General features: G+C 53.2%; 1 protein-coding gene across 5 annotated transcripts; it reads left to right on the forward strand.

The window, feature by feature from the left end:
- Positions 1-15: 15 nt before the first annotated feature.
- On the forward strand, positions 16-19,634 carry LOC119111900 (transmembrane protein 104). Of its 5 annotated transcripts, none has more exons than XM_037235770.1 (13): positions 16-76; positions 1,865-1,934; positions 2,335-2,456; positions 3,080-3,164; positions 7,195-7,303; positions 7,568-7,648; positions 8,003-8,102; positions 8,377-8,482; positions 8,962-9,055; positions 9,876-10,061; positions 10,447-10,595; positions 12,406-12,595; positions 15,902-19,634. In XM_037235770.1, exons 2-13 carry the CDS (start codon positions 1,893-1,895, stop codon positions 16,150-16,152), a joined length of 1,515 nt encoding a protein of 504 aa, XP_037091665.1. In that variant the 5' UTR covers positions 16-76; positions 1,865-1,892; the 3' UTR covers positions 16,153-19,634. The 5 variants fall into 5 exon arrangements, with proteins under 5 accessions (XP_037091665.1, XP_037091662.1, XP_037091661.1 ...); XM_037235767.1 differs by having other exon boundaries at positions 22-65; XM_037235766.1 differs by having other exon boundaries at positions 60-142.
- Positions 19,635-19,970: the final 336 nt, after the last annotated feature.

Below are 19,970 nucleotides of genomic sequence, written 5' to 3' on the forward strand. Positions count from 1 at the left end.
AAACTGGCGCGGGTAATTGCTGCTAATTCGTACGGCCTCGCGAATTCGTGAGGGCTGGACGGATGGTGCGTGCCAGGTACCCGTGTTTTGTGGTCCATATTGGATTAGGGAAGCAACGGTCCCTGTGCCTGGCTATAAAATTGTAAGAACATTCTCTGCCGCGCTGTTTGCAATTTTCTCCGTCATGCGCACCGAAGTGCTGAATGAAATGTGGCCATGATAAGGTATGGCAAGAACGTCATCTGTTAGCCACCATTTCAGAATAGGTGTAAAGTATACTCTATCATCTGTGATAGGTTTGTATGGTTATGATATCAGTATAATTATGCATTTTCACAGAAGGGTATCACAGTGGAGACTCATTGGTGCTTGTGACAACTACTTGACCAACTTTCTCAGGACCCAACCCTTACTATTAAGTGAACCTTATACAGTGAAGCATGACAAGGGAAAGAAGTAGGTGTGTGATGTTTGATACTGGTTTTTATCTGTCTTATTTTCATATGTCGAACGTAGTCTCCAATGTTCTTGTCAGGCACGGCAGTTACCTTGTAGCAAACATTTTGGTGTATGTACAAGTGAATCTAGAAGACCAGAGCTTGGTGCCATGTTGCCACCAATTTCAGTGCATAGAAAGGCAACTTTCCTTGGAGTTATGCTGCTAAAGAGGAAAGTATTCCACCAAAAGTACTTATTTAAAACCAATGTTTCATATAAGGTACTTTGAAAACTCATCCCAATTTGGCCTGGCCTGAGTTTGGTGCACATAAGCCAGAGACTGAGGGTGTTGATCTTGCAAAGGCATTTGGTACAGTGAAATATGTTTTGCAGACTGGACCAAGGGTGCCCATAATTTACTTGCTATTTTAAATGTCAGTATAGCAGCTATTTTTTGGCATCATTGACATCATTATAGGCAACCCTTCTGCCAGTCCCTTATGACATGATTTTGCTGTGCTTGGGGGGGGGAGGGGAGGGGGGGGCAGGCAGCCAGAGACTACTAGAGAGAACCTTTCAGCCCCTTTCCCATGAACTTGCTCAGAATTTGGTGGCACCATTGGTCATTGGCAAACAGAACTTGAAAAATGAGCACAGCCAAGATAATAGAGTAATGCAATACAAATGGGATAGGCTACATTATTTCAAAAGATTTGTGGTGGTAGGATAGGAAGGCAAACTTTAATGTTTGATGATTTTAAGTGTCAAAGCCCCCACCCCAGCCAGTTTGTGGGAAATGTAACTTAAACAGCTGATGGTAATCTTGCATTTTTACCACTGTGTTTTGTAATGTTAAATAAAAACAGCTTGTGTCCTAAAATTACTTTCATATGTTGCATTCATGAGATAGAAGTTTAAGCATTACACTGCTTGTGTAATAAGATCACTGCCATTTACATTATTCACCTCAACTTTTATTTCTCCTTCATCACCAGATCATCATCCTTTATGCTACTCTTCTGGATTTTTCACTTCATATCACACATCTGTACATTTTAATGTTCCTGGTTCTATGCATACTTTGTTGGCTTATTTATAAGCTCACTATGATTCAAGTAGGTTATGATATATGCAGGCTCTCATTGATCCAAGTATGATATAACACACTAATAGCTTTGGTGGAAATGTTTTTGGAGGTGTTTGGAGGGGAGGAAACTGAACAGGTTTTACAATGAGATAAGATGGATAACATATGGTGCAAGTACAACAAGTGTTGAAGCAAAAGGTCTTCTTGTGGAATGTGGCATCAAGACTGGGTAAAAAAGTATGGAGCATTTATACATTGAAGCTGCATACTTGAGGGAAAGGGTTATTTTTAGGTCAGTAGGAATCACCAGAGACATTCACATTCATATTTTGCTTTCAGCTGATGTGCTAGACACTGCAGAAAAAATATGCCTGCTGCAAATACTGACGAAAATGGGTATTCTACAGTGGTAAGCTACAGGAACAAAAAATGGCTGTTTTCCCACCAAGTACTGGGAAGTACCAAGTACTTTGTACCAAGTACCAAGTACAAGTACCAAGTACTTTGTGCTTAAGATGTTTGTCATGTTACTCTATTGCTTCATATTGCTCTGCCTTCAGATTTCGTAGCAGGTTTATTTCCTTGGCATTATAGCTGTAGTCTGGATGCATGCATTGTGAAATCATTGTGTTGCCTGCCACAAAGGTACCACCCTAAAAAAAAATACATGTAAAAGGGCCATTTTGTCATTCTGACATTTAGTTTGGCTTGCACACATCTTGTGTGCAGCTTTGCCACTGCACATCAGCACATTGAATTGCTGGTGGTTGTCTTGTCTGCCCTGTGCACCGGACTCCACTCCATCTCAGGTGGGGCTCATCTACGTGTTCAACCTGATCGTGGGCACGGGCGCGCTGACGCTGCCGGCGGCGTTTGCCGAGTCCGGCTGGGCTCTCGGCCTCTGCCTGATCATCATGTTGGCCTTCATGAGGTGAGACTCTTCCTAGAGCCCCTGTGATGGATGGGTCACCACTGTTGCCACGGTAAGCAGGGTGGGGCTGGGAGCAAGGGGAGAAGAGAAGGTGGTGCAGTGAATGCTTAGTTCTTATTGTCATATGTATTCAATTTTCAGGATGGTCGTAGTTGACAAGGTGTTTCAAAATGAGACCACTTTTCATGATGCTTACATGCATCATCCGAAGTCCGTCCCTGTAGCTCAGTTAACCAGAGCTCCTGCCTTTCGATTTCCCCAACCGTGGCGGGGTGGGTTCGAGTCGCTTTAGACGCTTACTTTTTGCCCCTGACAGTTATGATCTGTGGCCGGTGGCAGCGACCGCGCTAAAAGGTTTAGGGAGCGTCAGAGGGCAGGACAGACTGTGCCAAGCATTGCGGCACGTTAAACTTTTGTCCATAATTTTGCTGCTGACATGGAATTGCGTGATCGGATGAAAGGGTTCATGGTTCACACAACAGACACTGCTTAGTCTGATTTCCGACCACAGAAATGCATCCATTCAAAAGGTTCCAAATAAAGCTTTAAACAGTAGTAAGAAAGATTGTCCTAGCCCTCATGGTTCCGCACCGACGTACCATGGTGTTCTTCGGGCGTTTCAGCTACCTGACGGCGACGTTTGTGATCGAAGCGATGGCGGCGGCCAATGCCATCATCCACTGGCGCCGACAGCGGCGGGTGAAGCGGGTACGTGCTGGGCGCCGGAGCTGGCGGCCTCGGGCACCACTGTCGGCTGGGGTGCGCCAGAACCGCACGCCTTAGCGTCTGGTGGCACGGCACCGTCGCGGGCCGAGTGCGGTGCGTGCACTTACAGTATTAGCTCCCTTTGTACTTGGCGTATGGGCCATTGTCGTACCACCAGCCGGCACACCTTGGCATGCTGGCCCTGGCACCTGTGCTCGTCGGTGATGGATGAGGGCGCCCGCCATACCCTGTGCTGCGCTGGAGCGCCACTGCTCTTGCGCTCGGCCGCTCTCCGTTTGCTCCGCCCCCCCCCCCCCCCCGCCCTCCCCCCGGGCGCCGGGCGCTGTGGTTTACCGTCCCGCTCCGCCATACCTTGTGCTGCGCTGGAGCGCCACTGCTCCTGCGCTCGGCCGCTCTCCGTGTACCGTCCCGAAGCCTGTCCTTGTTCCCGGCCAAGGCCGTGACGCGTACCGTGCTCCCCAGGAAGCCAGTGCCTCGTCGGTGGCCGCCGTCGCCCTCGAGGTTATTGTATGTAGCCGCTCGGCTGTCGCTGCTCGGTAGCCCGGTAGCCTAGGCCGCTCCGCGTCCCACGCGGTGCGCACACGGCCGAGGCTGGCTGGCCGCTGGGCCCGTGCTCACTAGAGCACCGGGGGCGTGCATGTGCCCGCGCGCGCTGCCATGTCTAGACGCCCGCTCGGTCGTTCTATGGCTGTTAGTGACGAGATCCCGTGGGTCTGGCCGACCCCGGTGCACACTTGGCGCGGTGTCGTCGTGGGCAGTGTCCAGGCTCGCGCAGCCCTGGGTGTCCTCTTGGACGAGCTGACAGCGGCAGGACGGGCATCAGATGGTATCGTTTCCTCGCGGTATGGGGTGATTGGCGAGGGCTATGTGGTAGCGGCCTGGCTTAGACCTATGGTGCGCGATGCGGTCATTTGGTCCACCAGGATGCTACAAGCAGCTAGAATGCAGCAACGTTATCACGCTACTTTGCTGGATGTTGAGTTAAATATGTAAGCTGGATGAGTTCTTCCCTCGTCGGGTTGATAAAGGTTAGTTAGGTTTATGATCCGTTTAACCCTCGCGGTTAAACGGATCATAAACCTAACTAATCCGTTAATCCGTTTAACCCTCGTGGGTGGGGGATGCAGGTCCCCCAAGGTTTTTTTAAAGGCATCTCTCCGGCATGCTGTAAAATCGCGCCCAAATTTGCATTGGACCATGGGGCCATCCATTGCGCATGTTTTTGACACCACAAAGGTGTTCCTAGCTTTTTTGGTTTCAGAGCACCGGAGTTTTTTTTATAAACACCGCACGGCGATCTACGGCCGGCGCGGGAGGTGGGCGGCAACCGACGATGCCGCGGAACGCGCGACGGGCAGGCATGCTACATCAATGGAGCCATATATCATAAATGTATGCTCAAAACTCGTAAAAATATACGGTATTGTACTCAGAACTGAACGAGGAACACGCCCGCACAGGTTTCGTGTCGCCTCAAGGCAAGGTCTCCTAGCTGTGATGGAAAGCTGAACAAGTGCGATTTTCGAGAAAAAAATCTACCTGTGGATCGCCATAATGAGGGCAATTATTAACACACAGCACACAAACTATTACCGATCACGAGATCTCGTTGACTGAAGAAACTGAAGACTCACTGAGAAGAAGTCTGATGTAAGGGATGTATTAAAAAATGAAGTGAAGTCTGATATAAAGGATGTGTTACAAACGGTATGCTATACCCTTCGGTCCTGTTTGTACATTGCTGTCATGATTCTACTGTAGGTACCAGGAAGGGCCCAACGGCGCGTTTAGCATGGTCTCAGTGGTGTGCGTTGTGAGTGATCTGAATTGCTGCACGAAGACTGGTAGAGTCGCGCACTGTGCGTGTCCTCTGTGGACAAACTCGGATGTCTCCATGCTCCACGTGGTTTGGTGTGTTCTTCTTGCTCATGCTCCTGTTGATAGTTTACAATCATCCTGACTTGAAGTTTACGTGGGCTGGCGCATTGTCTCTATTTGTTCATTTTCTTTAAAAAACGCTTTAAACTTGATATATATGTAGTTGTATTTTTGTCATGTTTGCTAAGCATGCTTCCGTCCTACATTGGAGGTTGTGTCAAGTGCTCAAAACGTCACTGCTGTTTCTATTTGTGGTTGAATACGAAGTGATACCTATTATATATGAGTGGTCAGTGTGCAGATCCTTGATAACTATTTCATGCAATTCATGCATGCTCTGCTGTCAATTTCTTGCCCATAGTATTGCAATTTTATTTATGGTGTGGGGGGCCCCCAAAATCATTAAAAGGCCCGAGCAATAAGTAAAATAACGTGTATCTAATACGCCAAGCTGGTGATACTGATTCCACATATAGATTATCGATAAACTACATACCAGTGCAAGTCGCGGCATCTCGCCTTGTTATGATATTGTTTTGCCACTGTTTCAGTCTGTACACTGGCATGGTACCATAATTTTTATCTTCGCCGTGAGCCCCTGACACACATGGCCTACTTTTTGGGGGTCATTCATGCCATAGGTTATGCTGCAGTTTGCTAAAACCACCTCTGCAGAAATGTCAATGTTCCTCTGCCATATTGGTTACGTTTTTGAAAGCGGACTGTGGGATCAAGCCTTTTGACGTCGTTTATGGGCCACAAAGTATGACTGTTGGTCAGTAGGGATCTCTGCAAACAATGGATTAAGACATGGAACTGGATTCTCCGCACTTTCTCTTGCTGGCAGCATAGACATCAACTTCAACTTTGTCACATCACAACAATAGACGCGTAATGCGTGGTACAAAGAGCTCATGTGGACCGCCATGGGTTGACAGCGCGTGAGCTGACGTAGGTTCGGGTCGGTGCCTGTAGGGACGCCTCCCCGCGCTGTCCGCACCCGCTGTAAGCGCAGGTGGTGTCCCACTCACCACCCGCCTGTTCCCCGCAAGCAACTGGACTGTGTGACGGCGGAGCGGGAGCCGCCGCCGGGCCAGTGCCGGGTCATCACCGTGCCGGCCCGACCCGAGCTGACCCAGGTACGACCCCGCCCCGGGCCGGCCCGCCTCCTGAGCGACCCCAGATCCTGAGTCCGGGCGTCGGCGGCGGGTGGCCGGAGCCGCCCCGGGCCGGCCCGGCTCCTGAGCGACCCCAGATCCTGAGTCCGGGCGTCGGCGGCGGGTGGCCGGAGCCGCCCCGGGCCGGCCCGGCTCCTGAGCGACCCCAGATCCTGAGTCCGGGCGTCGGCGGCGGGTGGCCGGAGCCGCCCCGGGCCGGCCCGCCTCCTGAGCGACCCCAGATCCTGAGTCCGGGCGTCGGCGGCGGGTGGCCGGAGCCGCCCCGGGTGCGGGTCGGTGCCAGCGCTGCCGTGCGTGGTAGGCCTGTGGTGTATTTCCTATCCTGTCTATCGCGCCGTGCCCCGCTGCCGCCGTGCCCACGCAAGGAATTGTGGTTGAGGTGCTGACCGTCTCACTTGATGCTGTTCCGCTCTGTCGATTCTCCGGTTCTGTCCCACCCGAAACCATGCTCATGTAGGGTTGACGACGGTTTCAGAGATCTCGCGAATCTCTGTCCATCTATCCCATCGTGTCGCAATCGCTCCAACTGCATTGATTCAGTAGTGGGGTGTGGCCTTTTGCCCTGCATTGCGACTGCCGCTCGTTGTATTTGTGCTTAGTCTTTATGCCATAGTTTCAGGCGTATTCGATTTGTTCGCACTACCTTCTTACCACCTCGAATTCCTCGACATCCTCACACAGATATTTCGTTGCTGCTTTGGCTGTTCCCACTATCGTTGTACATCAGTACATCTTTCGGTGTACTGATGGCCCACTGTCTTGTTGCTTACCTGTTGGACTATCTAGAAACGTGCGCATTGAGTCGGTGAAGACGGTTTGCGCTGTCATCGAGGTGCCTACATGGTCGATGTGTGCGCCGGCGTTCACATCGGACGCAGGAGCAGCTGCCTGCGGCGTGACCGCGGTAGTCGCGCTCCGGGCCCAGCAGCTGGCCGACGGCTGCCGTTGTTCGCCAGAGGGCAGAGACGCCGGGCGGAGCTCTGGCCAGCAGCTCTGGCAGCTCTCCTCGCGGCTCGGTCGGCGACGCCAGCCCCTCCAGCGAGGAGCTGCGGCTGCTGGAGCCAGGTTAGCTGACCGACACGAGCTGCTCTGGAGTGCTGACCCGCCCGCAGGTCAACAGCTGATGGCCTGCTGCCGCTCTTGGGCCGAAAGTAGATCCGTGCCCTGATGGTGGTCCTTTCCTTGCTAGTAACGCGGTCCATTAGACATACCTGTGTTCTCGGTGTTATCATGTGTTTGATATTTATGTGTCCGTTGTCCTTATTGTTTGCTTGGGCATGTAATCAGAAATATTGCTGCATTTCTGCACTAAATATTCTTGTTTTCCAGATCCCGTTTCGCTGAATGAGTACTACAACATTACAGAGACAGTGGAGATGGGAAAGATGGCATCTTTCTTCTTCTCAAAATGTGCGGCAAGTTTTAGGAACTCCAATCATGGCACTGTCTCCGTGCGTTAGATTCAATATCGCTGATGCTCCGACGGTGACCGGCAAGCTTTTCCGAATACTTAACCAGACCTTTGATATTGATGTTGATGTCGAGCTTGGAATTGGTTTTAATTTGCTATTGTCATTTTGATATATTTAAATGAGTCCGTTTTCACGCTGTCCCGATCCACAAACTACGCGCTGTCGTACACTAAGATGCATTGGTTACGCTGTTGGATACCCGCGCACCGTATGGCGTGATGCTTTGGCTACTCTGTGCGCAACACTACAGCAGCCGCTGCCTACGACGCGCCTGACGTACTCTCTCTTACAGGGGGCGTCAACGTCTTCTACGTGATGATCGCGCTGTACCTGTACGGCGACCTGGCCATCTATGCCGCCGCCGTGGCCAAGTCTCTGCGCGACGTGGGATGGTGAGGCGCTAGGCGGAGTGGTGGGGTCCAGCGGGGGGGGGGGGGGGGGGGGGGGGGGCGGCAGTGCTGGTTGGTGGCTGCTTCCGGTGGGACGCCAGGGTTACCATGATACGTGTGGAGCTGGTGGCGATGTACGGAAGTGTTGCCATCCGTCTGTTACGGTACGAAGGCCGTCTGATGACGTGCTCTGGCAAGTGACCCGAGCGCCTGCTGCCATAATCCATCCCCTGCGTGTATGCATGCTGGCGGCCGCTGTGACCGGGCTCCCTTTCAGCACGTACGTGCCGGTGAACCACACGTGTAACGCCTCGATCCCGCTGACCGAGCGATGCTGGGCAGACCTCGAGCTCACCAGATGGGACGCCTACAGGATATTCCTGGTCAGTGTCACTGTCTCGGCGGCATCGGTGTGCCCGCTCCGCCCGATGGGTTCCCCAGTCCGCGGACGTCACCGGTGGGTGCGGCCTCTCACCCGATACAGACACAGGAGCGGCGGGTGGCTTTGAGCGCTGCCAGTCATGGCCGCGTTAGGGGGCACGCACCGCAGACGCGTGACTCAGGCCGTCGCCTGGTCATGTGAGGTCCAAGTGTGAGGGGCACGCACCGCAGACGCGTGACTCAGGCCGTCGCCTGGTCATGTGAGGTCCAAGTGTGAGGGGCACACGCCGCAGACGCGTGACTCAGGCCGTCGCCTGGTCATGTCAGGTCCAAGTGTCAGGGGCACGCGCCGCAGACGCGTGACTCAGGCCGTCGCCTGGTCATGTCAGGTCCAAGTGTCAGGGGCACGCACCGCTTGATCATGCGAGGTCCGACTGTCAGGCGTTTTGTGTGCGGCTGTGACGGACTTTCGTTGTTACAGAGTACGTTCGTGGTTGTTCTCGGCTCGTTTGTGTTCTTCAATGTGCAGAAGACCAAGTACCTCCAGATTCTCACCACTTTGATGAGATGGGGAGGTAAGATTTTCTTTGAGAGCTGGGGCTGCTTCGTGCCCGATGGGCCGTTTTCATTACGAGATGCTTAGCACGATTTTTTAGTGAATTTGACAAAAAAGACATGTTTCATGTGATATGATGAATTCTAGTTACGGAGCCCATCGCTGTCACCCTGAGTCTGCTGTTATCCTGCGACCTTCGTCACTGGACCGACACTGGCGTCCCTGACTGTGTCACTTCTTCGTCACTGGGCCGACGCTAACACCCACTGTGTCACCTCTCCGTCACTGGGCCGATGCTGACGTCCACTAACTGTGTCACTTCTTCGTCACTGGGCCGACGCTAGCTTCCACTAACTGTGTCACTTCTTCGTCATTGGGCCGACACTAACGTCTACTAACTGTGTCACTTTTTCCTCACGGGGTCGACGCCGGCGTCCACTGGCTGTGTCACTTCTCCATGACTGGGCCGACACTGGCGTCCCTGACGTGTCACTTCTCCGTCACTGGGCCGATGCTGATGTTCCCTGACCGTGTTATCTGTCGCTGGGCCGACACTGGCGTCCCTGACTTGTCACTTCTCCGTCACTGGGCCGACGCTGATGTTCCCTGACCGTGTTATCTGTCGCTGGGCCGACACTGGCGTCCCTGACGTGTCACTTCTCCGTCACTGGGCCGACGCTGATGTTCCCTGACCGTGTTATCTGTCGCTGGGCCGACACTGGCGTCCCTGACGTGTCACTTCTCCGTCACTGGGCCGACGCTGATGTTCCCTGACCGTGTTACCTTTCTGTCGCTGGGCTGACACTGGCGCCCCCTGACCGTGTCACCTTGGCCGGCAGCGTTTGGCCTGATGGTGGTGCTGGCGCTGCGGAAGCTGGCCGCCGCCGACCGACCGCTGGGTCGGCCGGCAGTGGCGCGCGTGGCCGGCCTGCCTACCCTGTTCGGCGTTTGCGTCTACTCGTTCATGTGTCACCACTCGCTGCCGTCGCTCATCACGCCCATCACCAACAAACGCCGGCTGTCAGGTGGCTGCTTTGCTGCCCGACTGGTTGGTCCTGCCCAGGGAGACAAGGGGGGGGGGGGGGGGGGGGGTATGAACGACAAGCTTGAAGCTCTGGCAGGTGTTCGGCCCCCATCGTTAATGCGCAGGTGGTTGTAGAATCACTGCTGTCCGTGATACTATTTTCTAGATATTTTGATTGTCCGCCGTCCGCCTCCCATTATTCGCATTAAATTTAGCTGTTCGTTCTTTCCCATGTCAGCCTCACCACACTGCCATTGTCTACACCTTGCTTTTACGCCAGGGTCGTGCCATCTCGTCCATGGCCAGGCTGTGCGACTTTCACTACACCACGTGCCATTCGGCCGCTTGGCCTAGCTGCCGGTTCGATGTTGCGTCCGTTTGTGCAGGCCTGCTGGCTGCCGACTACCTGCTGATCCTGGGGTTCTACCTGCTGCTGGCCTTTACCGGCATCTTCGCCTTCCCCTCCATCTATGATCTGTATACGCTGAACTTCGTGCCGGACGACTGTGACGGACACTACACCGGCTGGTTCGAGGTGGGCAGTCTGGTGGCGGCGGTGTCCCCGCTGGAGAGGGTCCCGACCGAGCGGTAGTGTCCCCGCTGGAGAGGGTCCCGACCGAGCGGTGGTGTCCCCGCTGGAGAGGGTCCCGACCGAGCGGTGGTGTCCCCGCTGGAGAGGGTCCCGACCGAGCGGCGGTGTCCCCGCTGGAGAGGGTCCCGACCGAGCGGTGGTGTCCCCGCTGGAGAGGGCCCCGGCCGAGCGGCGGTGTCCCCGCTGGAGAGGGCCCCGGCCGAGCGGCGGTGTCCCCGCTGGAGAGAACCGTGATTAAGATAGGACTCTACCCTGTTGTGAAACTGCAGGAGCATATTTTCCATTACATTTTGTGCATCGCATAACTGCATATTATACATTACATGTTATCCGTTCTTTCCGTTTCCGTTCCCGCTATTCCACCGAGACTGTTCTGCTCACCGTGAACAACCGCACCTTTCCAACATGGATCGTGATCAGCTTTCACTCCTGTGCCCCTTGGATCTCAATACATGTTTCAACGTCATTCCTCACGCTCAACTACTTTCCAAGTTTCAGGTCTATAACACTGACCCGGCTTGGTTCTCCTATCTTTCTGGTCATTTCCAGCCAGTCTGCGACTCTTTTCTGGTGATAGAGTGGTCTTCAAGCTCCTCCTCAATGCCATAAGAGTTCCAGAGGTCAGCCCTTGGTACTCTTATTCACAGTCTTCGCCAACGACCTCAGCGTGCACGCACCGGGAGCTCATGTGACCCAGTACGCCGATGACACCTAATTTCTCATGTCATTGTTAAACGCAACTTTCCTTCACTCATCCAACGCATGGAAGCCACCCTGTCCTCCCCAGCATCGTGGCTCCATGTCCACGGTCCCGAGCTCAGCGCATTCAAAACCGAACTTCTTCTCCTTAGCCCCCGACAGAACACTCGCGCACTTTCCCCTGTCAGTATACGGGTCGGTGGTGAGACCGTTCGGGAGAGCCTGACCATAAATAACTTGGATGTGCTATTTGACCGCCACCCGAGACAGGACGCGCACGTCAGTGTGGGAGTAAAAAAGTGCATTGGCGTCCTGATCAGTCTCCGCCACCTGAGATATTTCCTCTCGCGACGAATGCTGCTGACCATAGAACAGGGTATAGTCATCTGGCGCTGAGATACTGCATTTCGGTGTATGGCCAGTGTCCAGCTGTTAACGAGGCCAGACTGCTTAAAGTAGTTATCTTTGCTACTAGAGTAGTTACTGGGCTACGAAGGTAGGACCACGTGTCTCGCGCGCGGGATGACCTGCACTTTGCCACGACTCGCCGAATGTGTGAAGATCGTGAGCGAGGTGAACCTGAGGGTCTGCCTGTCTGCTTCGAACATACGCTGACGCGCGGCGGCAGGACAGTGGTTCTTTGCACACCGAGCGGCGTCTTTCATCCATGAGTTGCCCGGGGATATTCGACGACTGAATTCAGTCAGCTTTAAGCGCGCTGCCAGGTCCTTTTTTGTGGAAAGGGTAGTCCCGTTTTGTTTATGCGTGCATGTATTTATGTGTTGTTTTATCCCTTGTCACTTTCCGCTTTTTTGACATCATGTTTTATCTGTCAGACTATTGACACGTAATAGCCGCGTGTGTATGCGGAGTGTAAGCTGATGTCAAATATAAATACCGAGAGCACGACAGTCACCAGAGCTGTGGGCTGCCTCACACGATGAACTGTCTCATGACGCTCATAGCGTGCAGATGTCAGATTCTGTAGTGTGCTTACTTTCGATTGTAATGTATGTTCCCACGTCCAAGCGGCTGAAACGTCTTGTCTTTGCAGCGCGTGCTGGACTACTTCCTCACCCTCTTTCCGGTGTTCACACTGTCCACCAACTTCCCTATCATCGCCATCACGCTGCGGAACAACCTGCAAACGCTTTGCCTGACGGAGGGCCGGCGGCACGGCCTCTTCATCCGGCGACTACTCTTCCCAGTGCTGGCGCTCTTACCGCCATCTATCGTTGCCCTAGGTAATTTGAAGTTGCAAAACCATTGTTCGCATATGGCTCCATTGATGTCATGACCTTTGGATCAGCACTTTGTGTGCATGGCCTGTAGATTTCCTCACAGCCGAGTGGTCACATTACAAGCCTATTTTCCCCAGTTTGCTAGACAAATGGTTCTCTGAAATCCCCATTGGTACTTGCAGCATCATGGCAAGTGGCCGTCTGTGGTAACAGGCCCCAGCATGCGGGGCATGCGTGAATGCGGCTCGTGACAGGGTTAGAACCCTGGGTGGCCGCCGCGTACCGCCTGTGTACCCCCCCCCTCGCTCTCGCTCTCGCTCTCGCTCTCGCTCCTCGCTCTCCTCGCTCTCGCTCACTCGCTCATCGCTCTCGGCCTCTCGCTCTCGCTTCTCGCTCTCGCTCATCGCTCTCGCTCTCGTCTCATCCCGCTCTCGCTCCGCTCTCGCTTCTCGCTCTCGCTCTCCGCCTCGCAGCTCTCTGCTCGTCTGCTCTCGTGGCTCTCGCTTCTCGCTCTCGCTCGCGCTCCTCGCTCTCGCTCTCAGCTCGCGCTCTCGCTCTCCGCTCTCGCCTCATCGCGCCTCGCTCTCGCTCTCGCTCTCGCTCTCGCTCTCGTCTCGCTCTCGCTCTCCATCGCTCTCGCTCTCTGCTCTCGCTCTCGCGCTCGCTCTCGCTCTTCGCTCTCGCTCTCAGCTCTCGCTCTGCCTCTCTGCTCTCCGCTCGATCCGCTCTCGCTCTCGCTCTCGCTCTCTCGCTATCGCTTCATCGCTTCCGCTCTCTCTCTCTGCTCTCCGCTCCTCGCTCTCGCTCTCGCTCTCGCTCTCGCTTCCTCCACCTCGCTCTCCTCATCGCTCTCAGCTCCATCAGCTCTCGCTCGCGCTCTTCCGCTCTCGCTCTTCCGCTTCTCCTCGATCCGTCGCTCCTCCCGGCTCTGCTCTCGCCTCTCGTCTGATCTCGCTCTCACCTCGCTCTCTCTCCTCTCTCATCTCCTCTCTCTCTCTCTCTCTCTATCTCCTCCTCTCATCTCTCTCTCTCTCTCTCATGTTGTGGTGTTATGTGATGTGTCATTTGAAAGGGTGAAAATTGGAAATTCGAAAGGTGCCTGTGGGAAAGCCGGGGCCGAAAAGTGCGGAAGCAGCTCCGTCCCACGTATATACCACTGGTCCCAAGTAAACAACTTACCGGAATGACTACTACGCATTTTGTATCTCATTGTTGGTACAAAATATGCAGTCTTTCAGCAAGTCTTCAATTACCGTTCGGTGGCCAAATCATCATCCCGAGAGGCATGCTCGATTTCTGTGCCCCATGCTTGAATATGCGGGCTGGTTTAGGAAAATCACGCAAGTATTGACTATCGTCCCCCCCCCGCCCAATTGGACACAACCAGCATTTGAGCCCATTTGTCATCTGTCTGTGATTTGTGCATCATTTTGCATGTGTGCGGCCCACGCAAAAGCCTGCCCTGCGCGGAAGCGAGAAGAGGAGTGGCCTGTGTGTATGCACGCATTTCATTTTTAGGTTGCGGGGTGGGAAGCAACATCATTGGTTGTCGTTGTTAGTGGTCTACGTCCACCACCTGGTCCATTTCGGTGGACCTATAAATTTTAGCCTGCTCTCGATTTACAATTTAGTCCAATAGTCCAATAGGTACTAGCAGCATGGTGTTATTCTCAACATTTTTTATGATAGCATTCTTATCGGCATTAAATTTAATTTCAACTTTCAACTCGTTTCTGACATCACTGCATTTCGCACTTTGAGACATGCTCTTGTAGGGAATGTTTCACATCTGAAGATACTGAAGCAAGCATCGATATGTTGAAATGAGATCACTCATGACCATTGGTAAGTTTTTAAGGGGAAAAGACTGTCCAAGACATCACAATTTCTCTGTTTAGTAAATACGCTTGTCATTGCGTCACTGTTTAATTACGTCATCGTACTTTGCACAACATGCGTTGAGAGCCAGTTGACGGCCGTTACCTATGGAAATCGTGCTCAAACGCCAGATATGAACGACTCGACAATTACATTTATATTGGCCTTTATCGGCGCATGGCTGATGGAATGATGGATTTGGATGGCATCATTATGGTATCGTGGATCCCAGGTTTCAGTTTAAAACTCCATGCAAATGGGAAATACTCCCTTTTAATGTAAGTGCGATTAAGAAAGGTCGACGGGATCATGTATTTCATTAGTTAGGGTTTACGGAGGTGTCTGCCATTAATCAAACAGTGGGCCCCTAGTTACACACAAGATGATCAGCGACGCACATCTGGAAGCGTAGTATACATCACCTGCCCGCCTAACAAAGTGCTCCGGGCCGGCAAATGTATGTTGTTTACGGTGGAAATGTTCGTATTGATATGTGAATATCTCGTAAACACGAGAAGAATATATATATATATATATATATATATATATATATATATATATATACATAACTCCCCAAAAAACATTCAAATGGAAAACTCCCAAACAGTGGCTTCAATCGCTCCGCTCGTATCAAAATCGTGTTAAGAGGAAGGGAAAACCCTGTAGAAAAATTCCGTCCAAATACCAGGGAGTCGAGTGGCATCGATTGGTTGTGTTGGCGTGGAAATACTGTTCACTCATATGCACCAATAATATTGGTGTACATGAGTGCGCAGCAGTGATCTTAGAACATTATGTCTGTCGAAATTTTCAGCTTTATCTGTTACGTACCTTTAATGTCTGGCTTGGATCTCTTTCACACTTTTGATGCGAGCTGGGGCGAATTCGTTCAGTACTAGTACTGGCATGGAAGCTTTGAACGCTTTTGAAGGGGGGGATGTAAACTGAACAAAATTGTCACCCGTCGACGGAACCCTGCATGGCGCCGCTCAGGTAGGATAAAACGTCTGGTACTGCAGAGTATGGGTTGTAATTAACACCACCGGACGATGTTTGGCTGTTTGTAAAGCCTCAATTATTGCGCTGGCTTGTTAGAATCGCTATCTTAACTTTGCGCGGTGCTGTGTGCAGAAAAGGTTTTCGCGATACCGAAGGTGCGTAACGCCAGAGCTGCAGGTGCCGATGTGGAATGGCTGGGCCATAATGCGGTGCTGGTGATACATTGTCTTTTTTTAAAGAACTCGCTACCAATCGCAAAATGTCTGATATGACACTGCAGAGCCCTCTGTGACTGAAATGGTTGCACGTTATGCGGCATTGCCTCTGTGCTTTGTTTTTCGTTTCAGCCCTATGTGTTGCACTCCTTGTGTGACGGTATCTATAAGCGGTAATCCGCGCGACCACAGCACTTCACAGTCTTTCGCTGCCCAGTGTTTCAGGATCTGCAGATGCTGGTGGGCGTGACGGGCAGCTACGCCGGCTCCGGCATTCAGTACGTGGTGCCGGCGCTGCTGGTGCTTTACTCCCGGCGCACCACGCTCACCCTCATCGGCATGGGTGTGCGCAACAAGCACAGCAGCGTGTTCCAGCACACGGGCTGGATCGTGTTTGTGCTGCTGTGGGCGGCCGTGTGTGTGGTGTTCGTCACAGTGAACCACCTGCAGGACTGGTTCGGCCTGTAGCCGGGCCGGGCGGCGCGCGGTGGCCGGGCCGGCCAGACACGGTTCGGGCCAGGGGTCGAGTGAGCCAGGGGCATTCGGCACACGGTCCAAAAACCGAGCGCCTCGTGATCCCAAACATGCGTCTCATTCTAAGCACTGACAAGTGCGTTTTCCTTAAATTTGTTTGCATGGGAATTTTGCGCGGACTGCATTCGCCATTCTGTGCGGCAGAAGCGCTGGCAATTACATCGTCCCGTTTCATATTTAATAGCTACGATTGTACGAGGCATCACTGACTACCTTAAAATAACGTATCTCTGTTGCAGGGTGCATATAAGCCTTACCTGTCATGTCACTGATTCCCGCAAGGCTGTAATCGAACAGCTGCCACCAGCTTTAAAGACATGTCCGTCTTATTACCCAGCTTTAAACGACACGCCCTTCCTTTTATCCAACTTCAACGACATGTCCGTCTAAACTTACCACTCGGTATATAGTCTGTCGAATGGCCTGGTTTAAATGGCTCTATTACGAATGTTACGCTTGTGACAGAGTTAGACATCGCGATAACTGATAACTATTCTGGTCGAATTTGTATTTTTCCCTCCTTCCGAGCAGTTTGCTATATGTAGTCTGTGACCGGGTCTTAACAGCATGTCCGCTAGGTTAGACGGATTCGCCACTGTGGACGAATGCGCTTGCCAGACTTGTTTGGTGCTGTACTGATTTTCAGCTGTCCTCTGTATATGTAGCCACTCATGAGCCGGTGGCGAGGCAAACTGAGGTCCGAGGCAGAGCGTAAGGGGTGCAAGCTTTTTCATTAAACACAGGCAGCTCGAAGCTGCATGGAAAATTTGCAACTCTTCTTACTTGCTGGTGCGCTCAACATCATTGCCTTGATGGTTCGTGAGGCCTGTTTACGGAATGGGCCAACTCTGAGTCACTAAGTCCCCGAGTGCTGGTCGAGTAACGTACACCATCGTCCAGCCGCAGCGGGTCTGCTGCCGTGTACTCCAGCGGACCTGCTGCCGTGTACTCCAGCGGACCTGCTGCCGTGTACTCCAGCGGACCTGCTGCCGTGTACTCCAGCGGACCTGCTGCCGTGTACTCCAGCGGGTGTGCTGCCGTCTACTCCAGCGGGCCTGCTGCCGTGTACTCTAGCGGATCTGCTGCCATGTATTCCAGCGGATCTGCTGCCGTGTACTCTAGCGGATCTGCTGCCGTGCACTCCAGCGGATCTGCTGCCGTGCACTCCAGCGGGTCTGCTATCATGTACTCCAGCGGGTCTGCTGCCGTGTACTCACGCGGGTCTGCTGCTGTGTACTCCAGCGGGCCTGCTGCTGTGTACTCCAGCGGGCCTGCTGCTGTGTACCCCAGCGGGTCTGCTGCTGTGTACTCCAGCGGGTCTGCTGCTGTGTACTTCAGCGGGTGTGCTGCTGTGCACTCCAGCGGGTCTGCTGCTGTGCACTCCAGCGGAGATTGACCGAGGCCTGCGGGCAAGGCGTGGAGCCGAACATATCGATAGTGGCCGGGCGTGTGGGCGGACGGGATATAACCGATAACGGTGGTTGAAGGTGAGCTGCACTCATCGCAAGTGCGACACGTTATTTCTAAATCGCAGACGATGTCTGAAAGGTTGGGGGACTAGGGATCACGAAGTAAGTTTATAAGAGAAGCAACGCCATTGAGACAAAGACACGGAGATGGCTGTAGTCAGAAACGTCGTGAGGGGGACTGCTTCGGCCATTGGAATGAAACGCATGTTTGGGGTCATTGAGCGCACGCTCTCGAATGGTGTGTTCATGCTTACTGTACATTCGACCGCCCTCAGCGACCGTGCAAACTGGTTTTTAGTCATATTTGATGGTGTGGTGTGGGAATGCATATATGGAGGCTTCTTGTACCCATTCCTGGGACATCGGGAGCGCCCACTCCTGCATAACGGTATTAACCCTGGGACGTGGCGTATGACGCACGTGGGACAAGCGCATGGGTCTCGCGCCCCGCTGCGTAGGGCGAATCATTTATGAATGGTGCTGAACACCGCGACGCTACGGCTCAGGGGCCTCAGTGCTGCAGAATCGCATTGTGCTTGTTTCGGTTGTATGAATTGTAGGGCCATTTTTCCAGAGTCCATCGCGCTTAAGACCTAAAAGTCACAATTCACCGTAGGCATCTGATTACTTCTTACATTCGGCTGAACGGGTTGCCATGGACTGTATGTGACATCACGAAGACTCTGCCGCCTGGCTCGCTTCGCCCGTACAGTGAAAGCCGGACGGCGGAGACTCGATTTGAGACCACACGGTGCTTCGTTGGCTGATGGGGACCGTACCTCATATGAGTTACAGACTTGCCGCTGAGTGGTGCCACGGTAGCACGGTAGCGGTGCGCTATGTTAAACGTATGACGTGGGCCAGGGAAATTATATTTTCAATTATATTGGGCTATGGTGTCACATGTCAATGTTGTTTCGCCAAGCCACCATATTCCGAGGGAGTTTTCAACCACCCGGCATGCAGAATGTTGCCTCGAGCTATGTACCGACCAGCGACAGAAGTACGCCGCTGGCGGCGCGCGGAGCGTGTGTCGGCCGGCGATAGGCAAAGGCCGTCTTAGTTCTTGATCGGTCTCAGAGATGTGATCTGTGATTTTGCGTTTGCTTGCCCGGACAAAAAAAGTGGAGTTGCTGGCAGAAGAGGTTGCGTGCTGTCCTTAGCTAGGCAGCGTTTCGGGTCGAGCTAGGCCTTGGGTAGGCAGCGTTTCGGGTCGAGGTCTTAGCTAGGCTATAGCTAGGCAGCGTTTCGGTTCGAGGTCTTAGCTAGGCTATAGCAAGGCAGCGTTTCGGTCCGAGGTCGAAGTGTCTGGCGTTAGCCGTCCTCCATGGGGGTTCGACCCGAGTACCGGCCCTGTGCACTTCAGAACCTTGCCAGCAACCTGTCAGCCGTGATGAGTCCTGGTGTCGTCTGCGTGCCGGAGATCTGGGCGGCCGTCGCGACCCAAGCTGTGCTGGCCTGTTCCGTCACACGCGATCCCCCCCCCCCCCCCCCCTCCGTCAACCAATGCAATGCGCTGACGACAGTGAGCGTGTCTCAAACTGTTGCCATTTTAGATTTTTGCGGTTGCCGAGGTAGGTGTGGCCGAGCGTGATCGCATGTGCGTATTCCATAAGTCATTGACACTCATCCGAGTCGCTTGGCCGCGCCATGTCCTGTGAGGGGCGGGAATGTGAAATGGGGACCGAGCCTCATGCTACCAATCTCTTGCCGCGTATTTGGACGTGGGCCCGCGTGGCGGAGACCGGGGTCGTTCGGGGAGCGACGGCTTGTATGGGCTGCTCGGTTGCACGGCCACACAGAGCCACGAGATGTACTGTGGGGTGCTGAACTCGAGCTGTGCACTATCTCGTCGATGTGCCGTATTATGACCTAGCGCTGGTATTTTGTGCCAATGCCATGGTAGCAGTGATCTGTCATTCCGCTGAAATATATGTGGACGTGGTATGCGTTTTTTTAATCTCATTTCAATCTGGGAAGACAAGATGCCAAGTACCTATGCTTATGACCTAGTCAAAACAGGCGGGACGGCCGGCTGGTTGGATCTACATTGTCATTCTCCCCAATGCGCGTGTTTCGAAGACAGTACGTCCCAGTCTTCCAGAGGCGAAATCCAAACCTGTCGTTTGTGCTTTTGAAAATGGGCGAAAGAGCGCGAGGCATTGAGTGCGCTGAAACATTTGTGCGCATGTCATGTAGGCATCACAAAGTAATGCGTCAGAACCCGAGAGGAACCTTCGCAGGGGAGCTGGAAGTTTTCCGACCACTTGCGATCCCCCCCCC

The sequence above is a fragment of the Pollicipes pollicipes genome, unplaced genomic scaffold (assembly GCF_011947565.3).
Source record: "Pollicipes pollicipes isolate AB1234 unplaced genomic scaffold, Ppol_2.1 Scaffold_7261;HRSCAF=8764_pilon_pilon_pilon, whole genome shotgun sequence".
NCBI classification, from domain to species: Eukaryota; Metazoa; Arthropoda; class Thecostraca; order Pollicipedomorpha; family Pollicipedidae; genus Pollicipes; species Pollicipes pollicipes.

What these genes read in the sequence shown, in the direction of transcription:
- LOC119111900 (XM_037235770.1), top strand. Translation starts at nt 1,893, where the DNA reads ATGCCTGCTGCAAATACTGACGAAAATGGGTATTCTACAGTG. An exon ending in ACGCCTACAGGATATTCCTG is followed by an intron (nt 8,483 to 8,961) that starts GTCAGTGTCACT and finishes TCGTTGTTACAG; the next exon opens with AGTACGTTCGTGGTTGTTCT. An exon ending in GCCATCTATCGTTGCCCTAG is followed by an intron (nt 12,596 to 15,901) that starts GTAATTTGAAGT and finishes TTCGCTGCCCAG; the next exon opens with TGTTTCAGGATCTGCAGATG.